Here is a 22,032-nt window from a genome sequence, read left to right as displayed (position 1 = left end):
TAGTTTCACACTGGACACATGGTAGAAGGAGGGAGTTGACTCCCGCAGTGATTCTTTGGCCTCCACATGTGCACCATGGTTACGCACAGAGAGACACAGACACAGACAGACAGACAGACAGACAGACAGACAGACAGACAGACAGACACACAAACATACACACACACAACCTACCTGTGGGAAAGTACTGCCTAGCATTTAGTGTAATGGCTAAAGAAACTCCATTTTATGCTAGGCATCCATCTTGGTACCCACTAGCTGTTTGCCTCTAACTCCAGTTCCTGGAAGATAAGCTCCCAGTAACCCTGGATCAGTGACTCCCACCCAAAAATATACAGCCATGACTCTGTAGTTGTTATAATATGACTAAACGCTTTTTTGGCTTCTGTAACTTGCTTATGTAGATACCCAGATTGTTTGGGGTCACTTAACTTGGCAGAACAGACCAGTTTTTGCTTGCTTGCACAGATGCTGGAAGTCTTCTTGTGGTTTTCCCCCTTAAAAATTCTTCCCTTGTTTCCCCTCTCACGGCAATCTCAAGTTTGACTCAGTGGTTATTTTTCCTGTTAGCAGCTAATCAGAATCTTTAACAATAAGGCTGGAGAGGTGGCTCAGTGGTTAAGAGTGCTGGCTGCTCTTCCAGAGGACTTGAGTTCAATTCCCAGCAACCACATCGTGGCTCACAACCATCTGTAATGAGATCTGGTGTCCCCTTTTGTTGTGTAGACCCCCAGGAAGACAGAGCTCTCATATACATAAATAAACAAATATTTTAAAAAAACTTTAATTATAATTGAATTGAGTCTATGATCTTTTCCAAGAGATCACAAATTCCATAACATTTGGAGGTCCCAGCAAGATCCCTGGGAGACTCAGGGCCGGGATAGGACCCTGAGGGAGCTAGTTCAAAGTGATCTTGATAGACCCTGGGGAGCCCAGACTGCAATGGCCCCAAATTTGCAAACTGAAAGTAAGAACTGGCAGCCAACATGCTTCTAAAGCTCTGCTCTGTTTGGAGTCAGGACATTTGGAGAGACAAAAGGAGAGATCTGATGAGATTGTAAACCCAGGCTCTGGGGCAGAGGGGATGCTCTACTGTCCTCCTGATTTTGGTGTATGAGTGAAGGTAGCCACCACATGTCTGAGTTCACCTGGTCTTCTCTGGCTGTGTTGTTGTACTGTCCTTTTCTATTGTTCTCTATTGTCTGTTGGATTTGTGATTTTAAGCTTTGTTGCAGAGATGGGAACTGAACTGAACATAAACAAATTGCCTCTGAACTGTACACTACATTTTCAGGATTTCCAAGAGGCAGACTGCTCCTGGCTGCCAGCTCCTCCTTGGACCTTGCTCCATCTAGCTTGTCTGTCTCTGTTCCCCTTGTTAGCTTGCTGAAGCCTGATGTTTAAGTCCTGCAGGTACAGGACTTGCTTCTCTATGCCCTCCTGTTTGCAATCTTTTCCCCTTGCTCTCCTTCTGGAAGACGTCTCTTTTTTCCTACTTATCCTGTCTCCCAGCTGGCTCCAATCTCTGACTATAGAGTTCTGGCTGCCATCGCTTGGTGTCTGTGCTGGCCTGGGGTGCACAGGCACTCCCAGTGCATAGCTCTCCCAGGCATCATAAGCCCCCTAGTCCACTGCCTGTTCCTATTGTGGTGCTGCAGCTAGCCCATACCCAGAAGCTCTGATCTCTAAGCCTTCTTTGTATTCTGCTTTCTCTGGTCTCTTCCTTTGATTATTGGATTCAATTTTGCAAGGACTCAGGTGTCTTTTGGGTAGGGATAATGTTATTAAAAAACCTGACTCTGGAGTTAGGATATGGCCTTCCTCCTCCAATCAAAGTATGATTGTTCAAATATTTCCTCCAAAATCTCTGTTCTAGGTCAGAAGGCCATCTGACTCTAGAACAAAGAGAAAAAAAAAAAACAGCCCAAGAAAAGATACGATGTGCTTTAAAATAGCTAAAATATAAATGTTCTGTACTTTAAGATTTGTAAGTTTATTGGACATGGTTAAAACATCTACAAAGCAAATCTGTAAAGAAAGCAAAAACAATCTGATGCCAACATTTTCTGAGTTCCTGTGAATATATTGTTTTTATAGTTTTCTGTTTAATGACCTCCAGGTTACAGATACTTATATTATTCTGCAACTGAATGACTTTATAAGAAAATATACTCACTAAGATTTTCAGGTTGTCTGCCTCCATCTGCAGACACACACAAACTGGTTATCAAGTAAAATAAAACCCTCTGTCTACAATCTCTTAGTAATAACTCCAGATATGCCTGCTTAAAATTATCAGACTAGGACTCACTTAAAGCTAATATTCCTTCTAAAAAGGAGATAGGCAAAGTCGCTGAACCTTCAATTGAGCATCTGGTCACTCCTTCCAAGCTGGTTCTATGCAATTAGGACATCACCATATGAGGCCTCAAAGTATTCTGGAGAAACTATGGTATATAGGCTAAAAACTAAGAATAAGGAGGGAGTCCACCCGTGCAACAATGAGAAAGACATTACATATACTGGGTAAAGGCTCCAGATTCCCTTAGGAAATATTTCTTACAACAAATGTTAAATTTGTTACTGTTATGTCTCATGTTATTTAAATCTTGTAATCAAAAAAGGATTCATACAAAATTAGGATGCTAAATGTAATTAACAATGTCTAGCTCTTTGACTTGTTCCTCCTTTCTTGGTTCTTGTTTACAAAAATGTTCCCCCATTCAAGGTCATAGATATTCAAAACTCTTGGGATCTGTAAAACCATTGCAGAGGGTGGGGGGAAGGGCCCAGGCAACTGTGAAATTCCAAGCCCCCCCCAATTAGTTTAAAACTTGTAACAAAAAGGTTAATAGTTGAAAATCTATACACAGGTCATCTTAATTTGCTATTGTGACACTTGGGAGAGCAGGCCCTGCACCTCACCTGGGCAACCCTGTCGGTGGAGGTGAGGGTGAGCCAGCCAACCCCCAAACTTGTGAGCGTGGGAGAGCTGTTCCCACTACTTGTCTGTCATGCAGCAGTGTGGGTGTGGGGGGGTTCCCCTTTTAACCCCTTCTGTCCCTCACAGACTGGAACAGCTAAGCAAATTGACCCTCCCCCCTTGCCAGCTGCAGCACTCAAGAAAGAAGGCCTTGCTCCTCCCTTAGGCCCTGTTGGTGGAGGTGTGGGTGAGCCAGCCCCAAGGTTGTGAGCAAGGGAGAGCTGTCCTTATTACTCAACTGACATGTGGTAGCATGGGTGGAGGAGAGATGCTCCCCCAGTCAATGCCCGAGACAGATGGAGGAGCTGGCCCTGGGGTCATAAGAGCAAGAGGGCTGTCCCAGCTGCAATATTCAGGAGAGTGGCCCCTGCACCTCACCTCACTTGGGTGACACAGTAGAGCCGGTCCTGGTTGTGTAGGTGCAGGGGAGCCGAACTGAGGGAAAGAAAGCAGGAGAACTAGACCCACCCCTCACTCATTACTCCAAGGGTGAATTAGCTGGGGCAATGCTGGAGAGCGCACCCTGGTGGTGAGGACAGGGAGAACTGACCAACCCAATAGCTGCCCAGGCCCAGAACCAGGGTTATGAATTGGCCTGCCCCAACATCCACCCCATCTATGGTTTACTGGAACATTTGAAGGGGCCAAACACACAGACCCCAAAGCTGCAAGTTCTCCATGACACAGGGCAACAACAGGATATCCAAGATCTCAGTGAGGGCCCAGCATTGATGGTGTGTCAGAAACCAGAGGCCTCAAACCCGACCAATGACTCTTTGCAATGCGCACTTGCAAGTAAAGATATATGGACAAAAAGGTTTATTATGTGACTCACTGTGCCACACTGCAGCTTCCATAATGAGATTTTTAATTTTTTCTTTTTTCTTTTTTTTATCTTAAATTTTGTCTTAGTTGGGGCGGCGGGGGGGTGGGGGGGTGGGGGTGGGGGTGGGGTGGGGTCAGGAACAGAGAGTTGAGTGAAGGGACCAGGATATGAATGGGATCAAGATGCATGATGTGAAAGACACATTGAATAAATGGAAAAAAGGTTTTTAAAAAATGTAGTTGGGTGTGGAGTCACATGCCTTTAATCCCAGCACTTGGGAGGCAGAGGCAGGCAGATCTCTGATTTTGAGGCCAGTTTGGTCTACAAACTGAGTTTCAGGACATCCAGGGCTATGATAGACAAAACTGTGAGCTGCCAGAACCCTAAAGTCTCCTCCAAATAAGACAACACAAATGACTCCATCTTAATTATAGTAATGCTAGCCACTGGCAAAGAACGGACACATGCCGCTGGACCCTACCCAAACTGTGGACAAGCAGGGCACTGGAGAACTGACTGTCCCTCTTGGCTTCCCAAGGCAAGCCAAGTTTTCAGTGTCTTCATCCACAAAAGCTCAGATCTTCTGGGTCTGGCAGCTGAAGGCTAAAGCTGACCTGTGTGGGAATGAAAGACTTCATGTTGTCCTGTGTGACTGCTGAAGACCAATGACCTCTGCCCCCAAGGCCACATGAAGGTAACCACCTAGGAAGTCTCTGTCATTTTAATTGATACAGAAGCCATATGGATTATACTCCTGCTCAAATTTATTTTTCTTAGATCTCTGATGATATTGATGGCTCATTGTAGCAATGCTGCTCTCAATAATCAACCACCCATATAATCATTGTAAATAATTAGGAAAAATGGAATTTATAAAGGTCTAGGAAAAGATTTAGGATGCAAGCTGTAAAGGTCTAAGGATAGAAAAGCTTAAATAAGTTATGAGGGTCTAAGGAAGTAATTTAAGGTATATAAAGGTCTGAGCATATGAAAGCTCAAATAAGCTGTGAGGGTCTGAGAAAGTGATTTAAGGTGTGTAAATGTAAGTTACAAAGGTCTAGGGGAATGATTCAAGGTATATATAAAACAATTAAAAATGTTTCAGATTCCTTCTCTCTTGCTAGGCAATTATTATATTAAGACTTCAAAAGTTCAGAGTTTTTACATTAATCAATGGAGTTAAGATTTCCCCCTAAGCTCCTTAACTTTGCCTTCTGTTTCTAGTCTATATTTGTCCCAACAGATTTCCAATCAACTAAAGACTACAAGCTGTTCCAGACACACCAGCCTCAGGTGGTCCTTTGAGACTGGCAAGCTGTGGACCAGCTGAAAGCTAATGTAAACCAGATGCTTCCGACAAAATTTCCTACAGCTTGAGCCCCAGCTTCAGACTAGCATTCCAGACTGCTCCAAAGCTACCTGCCTGTCGCTAGTCCCAGGTGGTCCACAGAACCTGGACAGCAAGCCAGATGTAACTTGTCCCTTCCTGGTCTTTGACTGACAGTCTAGCCTTCCTGGGCCCTGACAACAATGTCCTATTTCAGCTGAGAAGCAGTTACAGAAGAGACTATGTTGCCCCTTACCATTAACAAAAGGCTAAAAAGTTAGATCCAAAGAAACTACTTCCTTTCTACCAAAGGAGCCATTTTCCTGTCACTGTCAAAAATGACAAATAGTGGTGCCTCTTAACACACCAGAACATGCTGGCTCCAGGCTCCTTCAGTATTACACATACCTGTTAAAATCAGAGAGCTACAAGATGGGGGCTATCCATCTTGGTACCCACCAGCCATTTGTCTCTGACTTCAGTTCCTGGAAGATAATTTCCCAGTAACCTTGGCTGAGTGATCCCCACCCAAAAAATGTACAGCTGAGACTCTCTACTTGTTATGATATGGCTAAATGCCATTTTTGGCTTCTGTAACTTGCTTATGTAGATACCCAAAGATTGTTTAGGGTCACTTAACTTGGCAGAACAGATAAGTTTTTGCTTGCTTGCATAGATATTGAAAGTCTTCTTGTGGTTTTCCCCTTTAAAAATCCTTCCCTTCTCATGGCAATCTCAAATTTGGCTTGGGGATTATTAGTCCTGCTAGAAGCTAATAAATAATTATAATTGGATTGAGTCTATGGTCTTTTCCCAGGGATCACTAACCACATGACATCAAGATGCCCTGGGTTTTATCCGAAGAACCAAGAATAAAGTAAAATATCAAATGAGAATCATGAGAGGTCTTTGTGTGCCCAAATAAGGACAGGGAGAGAAACCTTGGTAAAAGATATTTAATGTCAGAGGGACACTGTACATCTGGGCAGAGATGACCTGCCAGCATGCCCTGCTGTTCATGAGGCCTCCCCGATAGAGGAGGTGGCAGCAGCAGCAACAGTTTCCTGCCCTGTGGCGAGATGGCAGTGCACAAGCCCTTTGTCCCCAGTCAGAGCCCAGGTTTGCTTCATGTCTTCCTTGGTGTAGCAGAGTAAGTGGCCATCTTTCTCTCGGCCCAGGAGCTTTGCAGCAGGAGCTGATGGCATCCTCATCAGAACACAGATCCAGAATCCAGAGAGGCACAGGTCCCTTACGGTCACCAGTCAGAGTGACTTGAGACCTCTCCCCACTACTGGGGAAGGAACCTTCCTTTCCTGCAGTTGCGCACTGGATGAGAAAAGAAGCAAGTACTGGGACTTTTACTAAAGCTGCCTCCATTCAGGAGAAGACCTAGGCCACCATTGGGGTTGTCAGGTCTTCACCTTCCACAGGGCCTCTGGGTCTCCTGGCCAGGGTCATAGACTGCAGATTTGAAACAAGCCCATCTCCTTCATCTAATCACTTCCTCTTTCCTGGAGGCTATGGCGCATGACACTCTCAAGCCTCTGTGTCCTGAGAGTCCTGGCCAGAAAGCATGGAAAAGCCCATTTCTCTCCACTGGCTGCAGGTTACCAGCAAAGCCCAGTCCTCACAGAGGGCCAGCATCTCTTAAGTCCTTCCTCTCCATTTTCTTCTCTTGCTTATTTACCATCCGTCCATTCATTTGTACAAATATAAAATATATTTAGATAGATTTATATAATACAGACTTTTGAGAGGCAGAGAGGAGTGGGCTGGAGGCATGGGTGCCATCATTTACAGACATACTGGTCCACAATCTCGGTGCATTTTTTGCACCTGACAAAGCAACACCAGTGGAACCTGCAGTGGCAACGCTCCACCTGGACGCTCTTGAAGCGGTCATAGCCGCGGCCACAGCACATGAGCTCACAGCCATCCGTGCCCTCTGAGGTCTTGTTGCAGAGGCGGCCCTGGGTGCCCAGTGAGCCTGTGGTCTCGTTGCGCAGGCAGTAGTCAGGGCTGGGGTCCACGTAGACCAGGTCCTCTGGCGTGGGCTGGTTGAAGCGGCTGTTAGCCAGCTCCAGCTTGCCCTGGCGGGTGATGCGCACGGCGGCAGCGCTGTCATACTTCTCTTTCAACCGGTCCCCTACCTTGCGGAACTCAGCCAGCTGGAGCCAGCAGGTCTTGAGGCTGCAGGACCCTGAGACTCCGTGACATTTGCAGGCGACATCAGCCATCTTATACACAGCCTGGGGGCAGGGGGAGAAAGATGAGTGAGAAGGAGAATCCTTCACAGACTGTTAAGAAGGCGACGAGGAGCCGGGCGTTGGTGGAGCATGCCTTTAATCCCAGCACTCAGGAGGCAGAGGCAGGCGGAACTCTGTGAGTTCGAGGCCAGCCTGGTCTCCAGAGCGAGTGCCAGGATAGGCTCAAAAGGTACACAGAGAAACCCTGTCTCGAAAAACCAAAAAAAAAAAAAAAAGAAGGTGGAGGAATGCTGCATGGAGCTTTTACATAGGCTCTGGAGACCCTAATGGGCTTACCAGACTTGGGGAGCAATTGCTTCTACCCACTGAACCATCTCCCCAGCCCTTACAGTTTTAAAAAAATAATTTATTTACATTGGGACAGACTCTCATGTAAACCAGGCTGGCCTCAAACTTGCTCCACAGCTGAAGATGACCTTGAACTTCTGACCCCTTGCACTTGGAACTCCTGAGTGTTGAGATTGTAGGCATGGGTCACGGTAACCAGTTTATATATTGCTGGGGATCAACCTCAGGGTCTCATGCTTGGTAGGCAATCATTCCACCAACTGAGCTAAATCCCCCACACCTCTCACCCCACCCTTGATTTTCTTTAAATGGAATCTTGTTATGTTGTTCAGGCTGTTCTCAAATGTGGGGGCTCAAGTGATCTTGCCAGTCTCCCTAGCAGCTGGAACTACAGATGTGAGCTGTTGCTCCTGGCTCAAACTTTCTATGTTGATTCAATTTTCAAAGAGATAAAACCCAACAAAATATGTTTAGCTTTTGCACAATATGGAGCACAAGTCAGAAAAGAAAGGATTCCGTTCTTTTACATGCCATCATGGCCTGGCTTGGCCCAAAGTCCTCCCACACTGTGTGGTTCCTGTTCTAGGGTTATGAGGAGCTTCCTGGGAGCCATCACATCTGTCAACAGGACCCTCAACCCACCCCTCACCCCTCTGGAAGAGGCCCAGAGTTTGGGGCAAGGGCAAACCTAGGCCCTTGGAAACAGGGTGGTGAGCCTGCTCACATGAGAGTTTGTTCCAGAACAAATTGACTTCTTTTTTTGTTTTGTTTTGTTTTTTTGAGATAGGGTTTCCCTGTAGCTTTGGAGTCTGTCCTGGAACTAGCTCTGTAGGCCAGGCTGGCCTTGAACTCAGATATTGGCCTGCCTCTGCCTCCTGAATGATTGAAGGCACTCGCAAACTGAAAGTCATGGAAGTCACTCAATCTTAACTTTGTGGAGTGGACTTGAACTTGGGCTATTCCAAAAATCAAAACTATAAAGCAGAGCAGCGCAGCACAGAGGAGAGAAGAGCTGCTCACTAAGTACTCTTTAACAAAGACCACTGCTGTCACAGCCCTGGCAGCTGTCTGTGCACAGGAGGCAGGGTGAGAATGCATCTCGGCCTCAGACGCTTTCCTGGCCACAGTGGTTGTCCCAACAGAGTCGGGGCTCATTTCTCTAGGGTTTCCCTTAGACTTCTTTTCAAGGGTTCCCAGATCCAATGCTAAGCAGAGATTATCACATGCGCCATTAGCAGCTCTTGGACTATTTGGAAGGTTGTTTTCCTAAGAGGAGTAGAGACACTGAAGCTCTGGAGTCTTGCGAAGCCATCAGGCCCATGCTAACATAACCATGTCTGAATTCCAATCTGGTGGCCCGTGTTGGCTTAGAGCAGGAAGGGAAGGAGGCCTTCCCCAAGGTTAAACCCTTGGCTTGGTAGCTACCAAGGACACCATCCCCTATCCCCATCAAGACCTTCACAGACAAGCTCTGCAGTCACCTTCAGGCCTGCAGCACAGGCCTGGGTTCTCGCCTGCCTCTCTGCAGAGTGGTCTTTGGCTTAGGGAGAGAGCAACATCTGGTGAGGTGGATGGGGAAGCATTAAGGGTCTGTGGCTGTGGATGGAGTGGCGGCTGCGCCACCAGAGAGCAGGATAAATGTCTCTAATGGGAGTAAATACTGGGAGACAGGAAGGAGGAACCAGCTCACAGATATGGACAGGATCCCCACGCAAGACTGAGGAAGAATGCAGTTTCCCTTTGCTATTTAAAGTCCATCTATCCTTGCTGTAGATGAAGACACTGCAGACATTGTAATATTTGCTCCTTTGTTTCACATTTTATTGCTGATACTTCTGTGAAGAGAGGGAAGGGAATGCTAGTGTGAGGCCCTTCACTAAAAAACTAATACAGTGTGTGTGTGTGGGGGGGGAACTGGAGATGTAGTTCAGGGTAGAGCATTTGCCTAGCACGTGTAAGACGCTCAGTTTGATCCCCAGAGTCACAAAAGGTGACAAAATGCTTTTTGAAAAAAATGTTTTAGTCCTAGTGAGTAGTGTGGTAGTCATACTTGGAATCCCAGCACTCTGAAAGGCTAAAGGAGAAGGACTGCCAAGAGTTTGTGGCTAGCCTTGGCTACATAGAGAGTCCTTGTGTCATTCTTAACACCTCCTCCCCAGTTTTTTAAGAGCTGGGCTTGGTGGCTAATGCCTGTAATATGAGCACTCAAAAGGCAGAGGCAGGGAGTCTGGAGAGATGGCTCAGAGGTTAAGAGCACTGCCTGTTTTTCCAGAAGTCCTGAGTTCAATTCCCAGCAACCACATGGTGGCTCACAACCATCAATAATGGGATCTGGTGTCCTCTTCTAGCATGCAGGCATATATGCAGGCAAAATACTGTATACATAATGAATAATTTTTTTAAAAAAGGCAGGGGCAAGATAACTGCTGTGAGTTCGAGGCCAGCCTGGGCTACCTAACCAGCTCCAGGCTTGCTGGCCTGGAACTCACAGCGATTGGCCTGACTCTGCTTTTGAGTGCTGGGATTAAAGCCGTGTGCTACCATTGCCCGCCGGGTCTTTTTATCTGCATAGACATCCTGCACAGTTGAGTAGCAACAGCTTGCTGCTCTTGCCCCTATGTCCAGAGGAAGCTGCCATAGTTGCTTATGGGCCCAGAGAAGCTTCTGCCAAAGCACATGGGACTTCTGCTGTTGGGCAAGATGGCAGATCATCTGTTGCTGTTCTTGCTTATTCTGGTCTTAAAGTACTAGTCTGGGCTCTTTTCAACCCTTCCATTGTACAATGCTCCTCGGAGAACTCTGTGTCCATATGAGGGGGTGGGAGCTAAGCATGATACCATTGTCCCAGCTGGTGATTGACAGTTGGAGTTACTTGGACAGTGATTAAAAAAAAAAAAAAAAATAGAGGGACTAGCATCCCTACCCAGGAGCAGCTTGTGACAGAGGAGAGATGAAGCTCTGAGGAAGACGTGTGCAGTGTGGGGGAAAGAGCTAAAGCCTGGGAACCAGACAGAGGAAAGCAGGAAAAGAGGTCATCAAGGGGCCAGACAGACAGAGGAAGCAGCAGAGAAGGGGCCAGCACAAACAAATGATTAAGGGCATTAAATGAGGAGCCAGCAAAAGTAGGGTCAAACTGTGAAGGGAAGGGAGGCGATGTCTCCCCTCTGCCTTCAGTACAGATCACAGACCAGCATGTTCCTGACATTGCCAGATATGAGCTCAAAGTAGGGCTGACACACAGCCCCTCTCCCTCGTTCTGTGAAGCAGGCCTCTTACTTAACCATTAGGAGGCAGCACAGAAACTGCTCTCGTAATCGTGCAAAGCCCAGTACAGGGTGTCACAAAGAACCATAGCCAGCACAGCAGACCTTCACCAGAGAAAAGGAGGATGAGAAATACCTCAAGAAAAGCAGGAAATGCTTCACTCGGGAGCAGGCGCAGGAGGCCTGTAGGGAGTGGGAAGGACGTTAAGGTCTGGGTGGCCTTTAAGCTCAGACCTATTTTATTTTGTTTTGAGGTCTGGTCTCACCCAACCTGGCCCTGAACTAGGCTCAAGCAATCCTCCTGCCTCTGCCTTCTTTGCACCTGAGATTATAGAGGACAGAAAGTGGGCATTCAAGAGCTTACGAGGTGAGCGATGGGCCACAGTGGGGCTACAGCGGGAACACAGTGGGGCAGCTGTTCTCAAAGGTGCCATTTCAGGAAGCTGCAAGGAGTAAAGGAGCAGAGCTGCCATCGTGCTGCCTCCAGAGGACAGTTGTGTTTCCTCATTCCCACGTCAGCCTGAAACCTCCTGGTGCGGAGTATGCAGCCTCCATGAACCCTAAGTGTGTGGGCTGTGGCTCTGTATCTGCTCATAGCAGCTCTTCAGAGTCAGCCCCAGGCTCACCTGATGCTGTAATAAACTGTAAATCCCAGGCTAGGTTTAATGGCCTAAGCATCCAATCGTCATGAGGAGGGTTGGCCAAGACCAAACACTGCACCTTATTCCTGGAGGAGCCGATGTCCCTCTGAAGTAATAAAGTTAGAAAAATGACACTCAGGAACCAGGTGCTATGATAGGCACCTGTAGTCCCAGCTCCTGGGAGGCTGAGGCAGAAGGATGTCTTGAGTCCAAGAATTGAGGTCAGACTGGGCAACAAATAAGACCTTGTTTTAAAAAAACAAATACAAGCCAGTCAGTGATGGCCTATGCCTTTAATCACAGCACTCAGAGGCAGAGGCAGGTGGATCTCCAAATTTCAGGCTAGCCTGATCTACAGAGCAAGTACCAAGACAGCCAGAGCTACACAGAGAAATCCTGTCTTGAAAAACCAGCCAACCAACCAACCAACCAAAACAAAAACAAAAACCCAGCACTCAGGAGGCAGACGTAGGTGGATCTCTTGAGTTTGAGGCCAGCCTGGTCTACATTGTGCATTCCAGGCCAGTGAGAGCTACAGAGTGAGATCCTATCCCAAAACAAACCATCACCAACCAACAAATAAAAACTGCTCCCCCACATCCCTAAAAAGAAAGACAATCACACTAGAAGTGGTGCACAAGGAAAGGGGCTAGCTCAGTGACAAGGATGTCGGTATACACCCTTAGCTCCTTGGCGGTAGTCAGGACAAGATGGCTTACCCGGCGGCCAGCCTCGTTGTTCTGTAGGTTCATGAGGGCTCGGCCCTGCTCCTCTGATCCCTTGACAAAGTTCTTCTCACGCTCTCGGGCATCTACAAACTCTTTGGCAAAGCGGTAGCCATACTCCACATTGTCCCCACAGCCACCCCACAGCCAGTCTCGTGGCAGGTCCTTGGGCCTGGCAGTCCGGCTGCAGCCACAGGTGGACAGCTCACCCTCTCGGCAAGCACGGCTGATGGCATTCACCACACCGGCAGCACTCACTGCATAGGTGAAGGCAGTCTCCCGGCTACCTGCAGCAGGGGACAATAGATAGTAATTAGGCCACTCTCCTCTGCTGATGGCCTCTCCTTCCCTCGTCTTGGCTGTGCCTTGCCCCCTGGGAACCAATGTTCCAGGGGATGCCTGCCCTTTCCACAGACACTCTGCAATGGGCTGACCTTGGCCCATTTTGACTTCTGCCTCTTGGCCCCAGCTCTACACTATGACACCCTCCATGCCTGGGTAATACTTAAGCCATTGTACTTTGTAGGACCCCACAGCCACTCCTGGGAGGAGCTGTAAGTAGAGGGAGAATGGGCTTCCTGCAACTTATGGGCCATTTGGGACTAACAGGATGAGATTAAAGAAGAAATTATGAGATTAGTAGAACAAGTCCGCACCCAAGCAAGAATGGCTGTTCCTTCAACACCATTTCTCTCCCACCCATAAGTTACACATCTGTGTGTCTGTCCTCTTCATGGCTGCCACTGTCTGGTGGGACCCTGGCAGAGGCCAGGAATAGAAAGTGAACTAGACAACAGTCCTCCATCCTCTCCGTCCCCACCCGCCCTTCCTTGGGCCTCATGATGCCTCCCAATTCAAGAGCATTTGGGAGCCATATTTGAAGTTTCAGTCCCTGGTCATTTTCTATAAAGAGTTCCAGTTATGCTCCTCTTTATGACTACAACAATCTACTTTAAAACTCCCATGGTGTGGATACTGGCCACCCATGCCTCTAATCCTAACACTTAGGAGGCAGAGTCAGGTGGATCTCTGTGAGTTTGAGGTCTGTCTACACAGTGAGTTTCAGGACAGCCAGAGCAACATAGTGAGACAAACAAACAAACCAATAGCCTCCCACGGAGCATGCTCTGTTGCAGTGTGGATGGGAATGTTAGCATCCTCCCACAGGGCATGCCGTGTTGCACTGGGGATGGGTATGTTAGCATCCTCCCACAGGGCATGCTCTATTGCAGTATGGCTGGGAATGTTAGCAGCCTCCCACGGTGCATGCCGTGTTGCAGTGTGGATGGGAATGTTAGCAGCCTCCCACGGAGCATGCCGTGTTGCACTGGGGTTGGAAATGTTATTGGGTGCAGATGGAAACCAGCCTGGCAGGAACTGAAAGGGTTAGCAGAGTTCCCAGATGACCCAGCAATTCCATTCCTAAAAATATGCCCAATGGAAACAAAGATACGTGTCCAAATGTTTCCCCATGGATGTTCATTGCAGCATGATTCATAATAGCCACACAAAAAAGGAAGAATAAGAAAAGAAGGAACGGAAGAACCCAATTATCTATCAATGGGTGGATAAACACAACATGCCATTAGCCATACAGGAATGAAGTACCGACAGATGCCACGACATGGATAAACCTCTAAATAATTGCATCAAGTGAAGAGGCTATGTATTGTTTGATCCTATTTATAGGGATGCCCAGAATGGGAAAAGATCCACAGAGATTACCTGTGGCCTAGGGCTGGGGGTGGGGGTTAGACAGTATCAGTTAAGGGTCGATACAAATGTTCTAGAATTAATGGTTACAATTTTACCTCTAGTAAATACACTGAAGACCACTAAACTGTGTACTTTTTTTTGTTTTTGTTTTTTGAGACAAGGTTTCTCTGTGTACTTTTGGAGCCTATTCTGGCACTTGCTCTGGAGACCAGCCTGGCCTCGAACTCACAGATCCGCCTGCCTCTGCCTCCCGAGAGCTGGGATTAAAGGCTTGAGCCACCAATGCCCAGCTGCTAAACTGTGCACTTTTAAATAGTGAATTGACATGAATGAATGATATCCCCTTAAAGCTATTTTAACAACAAATGACACTTGTGTGGGGTCAGATTCTGAGAAAAGCAGTTCTTGGCAGGTCACAGATTCCTCCTGGACTTTATTGTACCAGGTAGAAGGCTCTGTTCTCCTTTTGTGACTCTCTCAAGTCTCCATAATGGGAAGGAGACACCACAGTCCTATTCCAGAGCGTGAAGAGGCTGAAGCCTGCAGTCAGTTAAAAGGTACGAAGGCTGGGGAGATGGCTCCACTCAAGAATATCTGCTGCTCGGGCATAAGGCTGGAGTTTGGTTCCCAGCACCCGTGTCAGGTGGCTTTTGCCCCCCTATGACCCCAGATCCAGAGGCTCCAATGCCCTCCTCCGGCTTCTGTGTTCACATTCCTAGGTGCATTCACATCCATATAAATAAACAATAAAATGAATCTTAGAGGAAAGGTCTGGAGCGATCCCTGCTTCTTCTTTACCTCGGCACCACACAGTGGTGTCAGAAATCAGACCACACCGAGTGAATCAGGTTTTCACAATTAACAATGAACAGCTCTTGTCACTTATAAACAGGAACACCCGCGCCCCTCCCCAACCTCCACCTAATGGTAGAAGGCTCCACTTGTGACTGACACTTGTCCCAGTGCTGACTGGAGCAGTGAGTGCTGGGGTAGTAAGGTAATCCAAGAAGCTCTTTAAAAACAAAGTGGTTTTATTAAAAATTGTGTATGTGGCCAGTCGTTGGTGTCGCATGCCTTTAATCCCAGCACTCGGGAAGCAGAGGCAGGCAGATCTCTGTGAGTTCGAGGCCAGTCTGGTCTCCAGAGCAAGTTCTAGGACAGGCTCCAAAGCTACACAGAGAAACTCTGTTTCGAAAACAACAACAACAACGAAAGTTGTGTATATGTGTGTGTGTCTGTGGGAAAATGTCCACCGGAGTAGAGTACTTGTGGAAGCCAGAAGAGGGCGCTGGATCTTCTGGAGCTGGAGTGATAGGCAGTTAAGAGCAGTCTAATATAAGTACTGGGACCTGAACTTGGGTCCTCTGGAAAAGCATTATGTGCTCTTAACGAAGCAGGCTGGGCCCTGTTCTGAGTGAGCCATGCCTGCGAAATCTTCCAGAAATGTTCTCAACATCAGACATACCACCTAGAGCACGATAGAGCCTTAGACACCCCAGTACAAGGTCCCTCTTCAGTCTCCACAAACAGTAGCTTCCAGCATTCCTCAGAAAAGTAGCTGGCCTTTTAAGGCAACTTATTCATCTTTTTCCCCCCTTTCTCTTTAAAAATGATTCTATCACTAGAAAGTTCCTTTTCATATGAAACCAAAATACGCCTCCTTGTAATTTCTGCCTGCTGGAGTGGCACTGTCTAATCCTCTATCCATTTGACAGCTCCTCAGTGTTTGAAAACAAGAAACATGCCTTTTATGTGTTCCTTTCCCAGCTACATATGTCTGATTTCTTTTACCCTCCCTTGGCAAATATGCTTCTCAGAGTCCAATCGGCCCTTTCCAAATGTCTTCTGAACCCGTGTGCCCATCTCTGAATGTAATACACCAGGTGCCACAGACTTACTTCTGGTGACAGGATCTGAAAGTGTCCTTCAGCACACTGCCACTTTGGGAGGGGCGTGCCCAGATCCTGAGAGCATGTAGTATTAACTGCATGGGGCAGGACTTGAGTGTTGGGTAAGAGAGCATTGCATAGAAATCTCTTAAGAGAGGTTAGGTAAGCTGTGTGTGTGTGTGTGTGTGTGTGTGTGTGTGTGTGTGTTGTGTGTGTGTGTGTTATTGCATCATGCGGGGGGGGGAGTGGGGGGTGGGTATCTAGACAAGAAAAAGTCACTGATGAGAGTAAAACCAAACCATCTCAAAATACAAGCCTAGCATGCCATGGCCACAGAGCAACTGGAGAGATTCACACCTCCAGGCTCCTCGGAAAGGGAGCCTAGCCCTCCACCAGGCTTCCACAGCAATCCACCCCACTGCTCCCAGGCAGAGGCTATTGAAGCAAGGCTGCTCTTCTGAGCTGCTCTGCTGCCCTCTGGTGATGACTTTTGCTGTAGTTTCAAGAAGAGAGAAGCCTAGGGACACCTCCCAGGATCCTAGAAGGAGCTACCCTGGGGCACAGGAGGCAGGACAGATTCTCAGGCAAGGAAAATCTTGAGGGAGGCTACAAAAAAGTAGTTGATGGCACACACCTTTAATCCCAGCACTAGGGAGTTCTCCATGAGTTCAAGCCCAGCCTGGTCTACACAGAGTTCCAACCAGGGCTATGTAGAGAGATCCTGCCTCAAACAACCAACGCAATGAAAAAAGAAAAAACAAAAACAAAAAAAACAAAGAGTGGGTAAAAATCAGACAGACCAAAGTGCTCTTGCTGGTAACAGAAATGGATCAAGCAAGATGTGCTTCCTTTGTAAGGTCTGTCTGTCCTTCACAGGTCACCCTACTATGCAATCAGATCAGACTCCCAGTGTCTATTCCTGACCTGTGTGCATGTGCAGGTGTGTGCACTGTGTGTTGGTACCCGTCCTATTCTCCTGGCTTATTTCCAGGGCAATAAAAAGGTGTTAGTCTTGTCTTGGAATTCTCCCAGGGCAGCTCTCCATCATACTGCCTCACAATCTTGTTTGTTGTTTGTCAGGAACCACACACCTTGTTTTGTATAGACAAGAGCTCTCGCTAGGACCTAGGGCTCCCAGATTTGGCTAGGCTGGCTGCCAGCAAGCCCCAGGAGTCTACCTGTCCCTGCCTCCCCAGCACTGGGATTACAAGCATGCTACACTGCACCCTTCTTTCTATTTGAGCACTGGAGATTGAATTTGGGTCCTCGTGCCTTTTATGTGGATTGGATGCTGGAAATCTAATCAGGTCCTCAAGTTTGCAGGTCAAGGATGTATCCCCACTAGTCTCATGGTCGAGACACCCAAAACTGCTTAGGCAGGTCAGATACTGTGCCTAGGAGAGGGACTTGAGTGCCAAGAGGACTCCTCAAGAATCAGTAGGTAAACCCCATGAAAGCCAACTACTCAGCTTTCAGGGAAAACTGCCCCTCAGGCTATGTAGAACACAGGCACACTCCTTCTACATAGCCAGAGCTGATCCCAAAGGCAAAGGCAGTTCAGAGGCGACTTCCCTTGTTTTTACTTTTCAATTTGAGGCCCAGGAAAGAGGTCTGGAGTAAATGTGTGTGGCAGGGAGGTTCTTCCTAATAGAATACTTTAAAATTTCCACCCCCTCCCCCTAAACATCCTGCTGGAACCCTATTTTGGAAAGCCCCCCCCCCCCCCCCCCCGCCCCAGCAAACTCCAGAATGAGGTAGAGTGATAGGGAGCTGTCCAGAGAGAACGCAGGGACAAGGCTACCAACACCTTCCTTTTATGGCCCTGGAGATAAGACCCAGCAGAATAGGGCCTGGTTTCTCAAGGAGGTAAGGATTACATTTCAAAAGGACTTAAGACAATTAGACTCAAATCACACCTCCATTTGGGCAATAGGACAGCCGGGCTCTCACCAGCTGAGCTGCGGGACAGGGGAGGGGAAGGATCCTCTCACCTTCCTCTCCCACCACTTCCATATACACCCCCCTTTCAAAGGAGAAAGCCAGGGCCTGGGCCTGGGCCTGGTTAATGACAGCTATTACCAATCTGGCACCAAGTTTTCACCTTCTGCTCAAGGGCTCAAGTGGAAGAAGTGAAAATCTTAGATGTTAAACATGCAATTTGGGATTTTTCTCCCCTGAGACTGTGAAGACTTCTTAAAAGGCCCTTCTAGCACTGAGACAAAGGCAGCCAGGGCAGGCAGGTCTCTAATCCACTCCCCCCTTACTCAGACATTCCGTTCCCTCCCAGAGTGACTCACAGACAGCCCCAGGGTGAATCTGACTTAGAGGAACACAGGGTGATGCCGTGATTGCTATAATAACTTGTGGGGTTCCCTCTTCCTTCTAACACACTTCCAAGCCCAGAAAGTGCATCAGTCATTGGGGTGGAGATGTGCCCCCAGGCATGAAGACTCAGATCCTGTGACCAAGCCAAGCTCAAGTGGCCTCTTACCTATCTGCATGACTCTGCCGAAGACAGACGTGTTGTCCACAGTACTACAGTTCCAGCGCCTCTGCCGGAACTGGTGCTGGCACTCCCTGATGCCCGTCTTGGCTCCCTCCCCGATGTAGGACATGTGCTCCTGATACAACTGACACAGCTTTCTCTGGCCTGGGGAAAGCCCAGGAAGCTGGCTGCACACAGGCTGAGCACCAATGATGAACATCTCAGGTCTCTGCACCGGGTTCAGAGCTAGCGACCTACAATAGCAATGCAGAAAGGGAGAAGGCCCCCCGGAGTGAATGCTCTATGCCATCCACTAAATCCCCTCTCTGCAATATTCTCAACATACAAGGCTCTGGACTAAGGGTTCGGAAGGGAAGTTGAGCACAGAGTCCAAGTCGTCAAAGAACATTGGAGGGAAACTGAGGCATGGACACAAATGCTATGTGAGATACCATATGCCTCAGACAATTGGCTGCTAAGGCCTTTATAAAGAGATTGGTAGGGTGTGGTGGTGCACACCTTTAATCCCAGCAAGTGGGAGGCAGATGAAGGTAGATCTCTGTGAGTTCGAGGCCAGCCTGGTCTGTATGGTGAGTTCCAGGACAGCCACAGCTATATAGTGAGACCCTGTCTCAAAAAAATAACAACAACAAAAAAAAAACAACAAAAATTTGAACTGTCTTAAAGGATTAGGGTAGGTGGAACAGGCTGATCAGGGCAGCCATTCACTTCCGGGAGAGCAGAAAAAGTGGGACAGCACTGACCTCATTGAATGTAATGAGTTTAGCCAAGTGCAGGGTGCATGATGGACGTCAACCTACCCCTTTAATGCAGATTCCCTCAAGCCTTTTAGATCAAATCTACTTCACACACTTGGGCATGTACCCTAGTCATTATTCTTTCCCACCTCTCTGTGTTTCTCAGCCCTCTGCTGATCAGCTTGGGGGCTACTTTTGCTCATCACCTGGCACCTATCACAAATGAAGTACTAGATTAGATGAGGGACTTACAGATTTGCCAGCTGAATAAAAGCACGAGTTGGACACACCCTCTGCCATCTCCATGTCTACTTGGCAAATGCAGTGGCCTTACAAACACCAAAGAGCCTCCTTGGTTCTTTCTACAAAGCCCTCTTCTGGTCTTCAGACTGACCTAGTAGGAATTTTACTATATCTGCTTCTACCAGCAAAAAAACCCAAACACACAGAGAGTTAGCAACACCACACTATACATATTCATACATGCACACACACACACACACACAGACACACACACAAATATTTACACACCTTTTTTTGTGTGTGATGTGGGTCTCACTGTATTCTACAGGATGACCTTGAATTCTTGGGCTCAAGTGGTCTGTCCCTCAGACTTAATAATGTGTGTGTATTTCTAAGAGTGAATTTCAGGATCTCATTTATGCTATCAATATTTTTTGCTGTTGGATAAATAACAATAAAAGCTATTTGTAACAATTCACAGGGTGGGGACATTCAGGAAGGGTTTTAGACAAGATCTAAGGGGGGGAAACCCCACACAAATAAAACTTATATTCTTCTCCTCATGAAACCCTCCCCTCTGGAAGGTTGAGGGAGAAGATGAGCTCTCCCAGCCTGCCTGGGATGGAAGAGGCCCCTGGTATTCCTCAGATAAAGGTGTGACCACTCCCATGGGGCCCTGCTTCTCATCTTGATTACCCAAGAAGTCCTCTCACTCACCACCAGGAGCTGGCATCAGTCAGTAGCTGGGCCCAGCTGGAGAGCAGAGCTGCTGTGAACAACATCAGGCTGGGCATGGTGAACCTCAGCCCATCCCAGTGCCCTGGAACCAACATCTTCCAAAGCGGAGCTCCCTGGAGAGAGGGAAGAAAAGGAGAGTCAGAGTGCCATGTCACAGACATGGGGAGCCCAGGAGAGATGCAGACAGTGCGGAAAAGCTAAAGGATGAGCTGTGGGAGGGACCTGAATGACCCCCCCACCCCACCCCCACCCCAAGTTCAGCCCTCTTCAACCTCTCTTCCTGGGTAGCTGCTCACCACAGGGCCTTTGAGTCCCTTACATTACACTGTGGGACTCCTACTCAGGATCTAAGTCCGAAGCTAACAAGCTGTGAAGCCAGAAAAGCAAATGAAAACAGACCATTTCAAGAACAGTGTGCCTGGTGCAGCAATTAAGACACACACCTGCCCTTCTAGAGCCCAGGACAAGAGGACAGAGAAAAAGGGCCATCCTACCACTTACAAACAAACAAAAAACCCCTGCCACTCCAGTCTCTATCAGGCCCTTGTTTGTAGGGGCTAAGGGTTAAACACCTACAGAATTGAATTGGATATGACTACACCCCAATAGGCTGTACCCTTCCTGCTCTGAAGATTTCTGAACGCAAATTCTTGTTTACTCTTTAAGGAGTAATAGCAGGGAGAACATGAAAGCCCTTTTACTTCCCAGGCCATGCAGGAGCCTCCCAGGAGCAGGCTTTGGCGACCAGTCTCCTCCCACAACACTTTGGCCTTTGAAGGGCCACATGGAATGCAATTCCACCAGCTTGGGCCACTTCTCTGAAATCTCCCAGGAGGTCCTGCCCACTCCCTTGTTGCATTAGTGTTATTAGTGTTGCCACCTTTGCCTTGGTGAAACACACCCGTCTGGAAAAACCTTGGACATTTGGAAAATACAGCTTTGGCATCCCAGATCAATTGACCAAACGCCCACCTACATCTATGTTCTCTTCATTCCCAGTACACACACACACACACACACACACACACACACACACACACACACACACACCACACTCCCCTCTCCTCATTTCCAGTACACACACACACACACACACACACACACACACACACACACACACACACACACTCAGGCACAGCACAAGCATCCCACACCAGCTCACCATGCTGATGCTGACCTTCTGGGTCTCTAGACTCTCCGGGAGGGGGCAGCAGATGCTTTTTAGACCATCGGTCTAGGAAATATGTTTGACCTGGCCACTAAGGGAGGAAGATGGCAGGAGCAGGATTCAGAGTTGGGACATGCCTGTTCCCCACCCCTTTTGGTTTTCCTGCATGAGGTCTCAGCTGGGGCAGGGCACCAACAGGCAGGTGTGTGGGGCCGGCAAGGGGAAGATCAAAGAGAGATTTGCTCCTTAGCTTTTGTCATGTAGAGCCAGCTCGGAAATGATCCGGCCTTTAGCGGGGGCCACTAACAACTCCAACTTTCCTAACTGACTTCACTGCCTCCTCTAAGGGATGTCCCTCCCCCTCCCAAACCCCCCATAAATCCTCCTCCACCTCAAGATAGGAGGTCTGTAGAATTTAGGGAGATGGGGCAGAGATAAGGCTGGCTCCAGAAGCTAATGGCTTTATGGAGGGGAGGGTCCAGGCCCAGGACAGAGACGATACACAAGAGAAAAACTTCAAAGGGCGTCCTTGTTCAAACATCCCCAGCTTCTCTTCCCAGTCCTTCTTGGGGACCATTCAGCCTTCCCCTCTGACTGCCCTGGCCAAACCACCACAGACTGGAATACTCCCTACTCCCCACCAGCACCCGGCCACACTACCAAGTAGCACAGGGTTCTCCAAATGCATGGTACCAATGTCCCTGAGCCTCCT

At 48.0% G+C, this 22,032-nt stretch overlaps 1 protein-coding gene across 2 annotated transcripts in view; it reads right to left on the bottom strand.

Moving 5' to 3' along the window:
* Window positions 1–6,077: 6,077 nt before the first annotated feature.
* The window catches only part of Wnt5b (Wnt family member 5B), a 35,477-nt gene continuing 19,522 nt past the window's right edge, over window positions 6,078–22,032 (bottom strand). The window contains exons 1-5 of one of the 2 annotated variants that reach the window (XM_035448556.1): window positions 21,315–21,386; window positions 20,132–20,265; window positions 18,420–18,667; window positions 12,318–12,610; window positions 6,078–7,388 (exon numbers count right to left, since the gene is read on the bottom strand). In XM_035448556.1, coding sequence (XP_035304447.1) covers window positions 6,930–7,388; window positions 12,318–12,610; window positions 18,420–18,667; window positions 20,132–20,265; window positions 21,315–21,317 — 1,137 coding nt within the window. In that variant the 5' untranslated portion in view covers window positions 21,318–21,386 and the 3' untranslated portion in view covers window positions 6,078–6,929. Of the gene's footprint in view, window positions 7,389–12,317; window positions 12,611–18,419; window positions 18,668–20,131; window positions 20,266–21,314; window positions 21,387–22,032 lie in introns of those variants that run through there. The other variant, XM_027429280.2, reaches the window with a different exon arrangement.

Source organism: Cricetulus griseus, chromosome 8, assembly GCF_003668045.3.
Source record: "Cricetulus griseus strain 17A/GY chromosome 8, alternate assembly CriGri-PICRH-1.0, whole genome shotgun sequence".
Taxonomy (NCBI): domain Eukaryota; kingdom Metazoa; phylum Chordata; class Mammalia; order Rodentia; family Cricetidae; genus Cricetulus; species Cricetulus griseus.
This window is presented reverse-complemented; position numbering and strand designations above follow the sequence as displayed.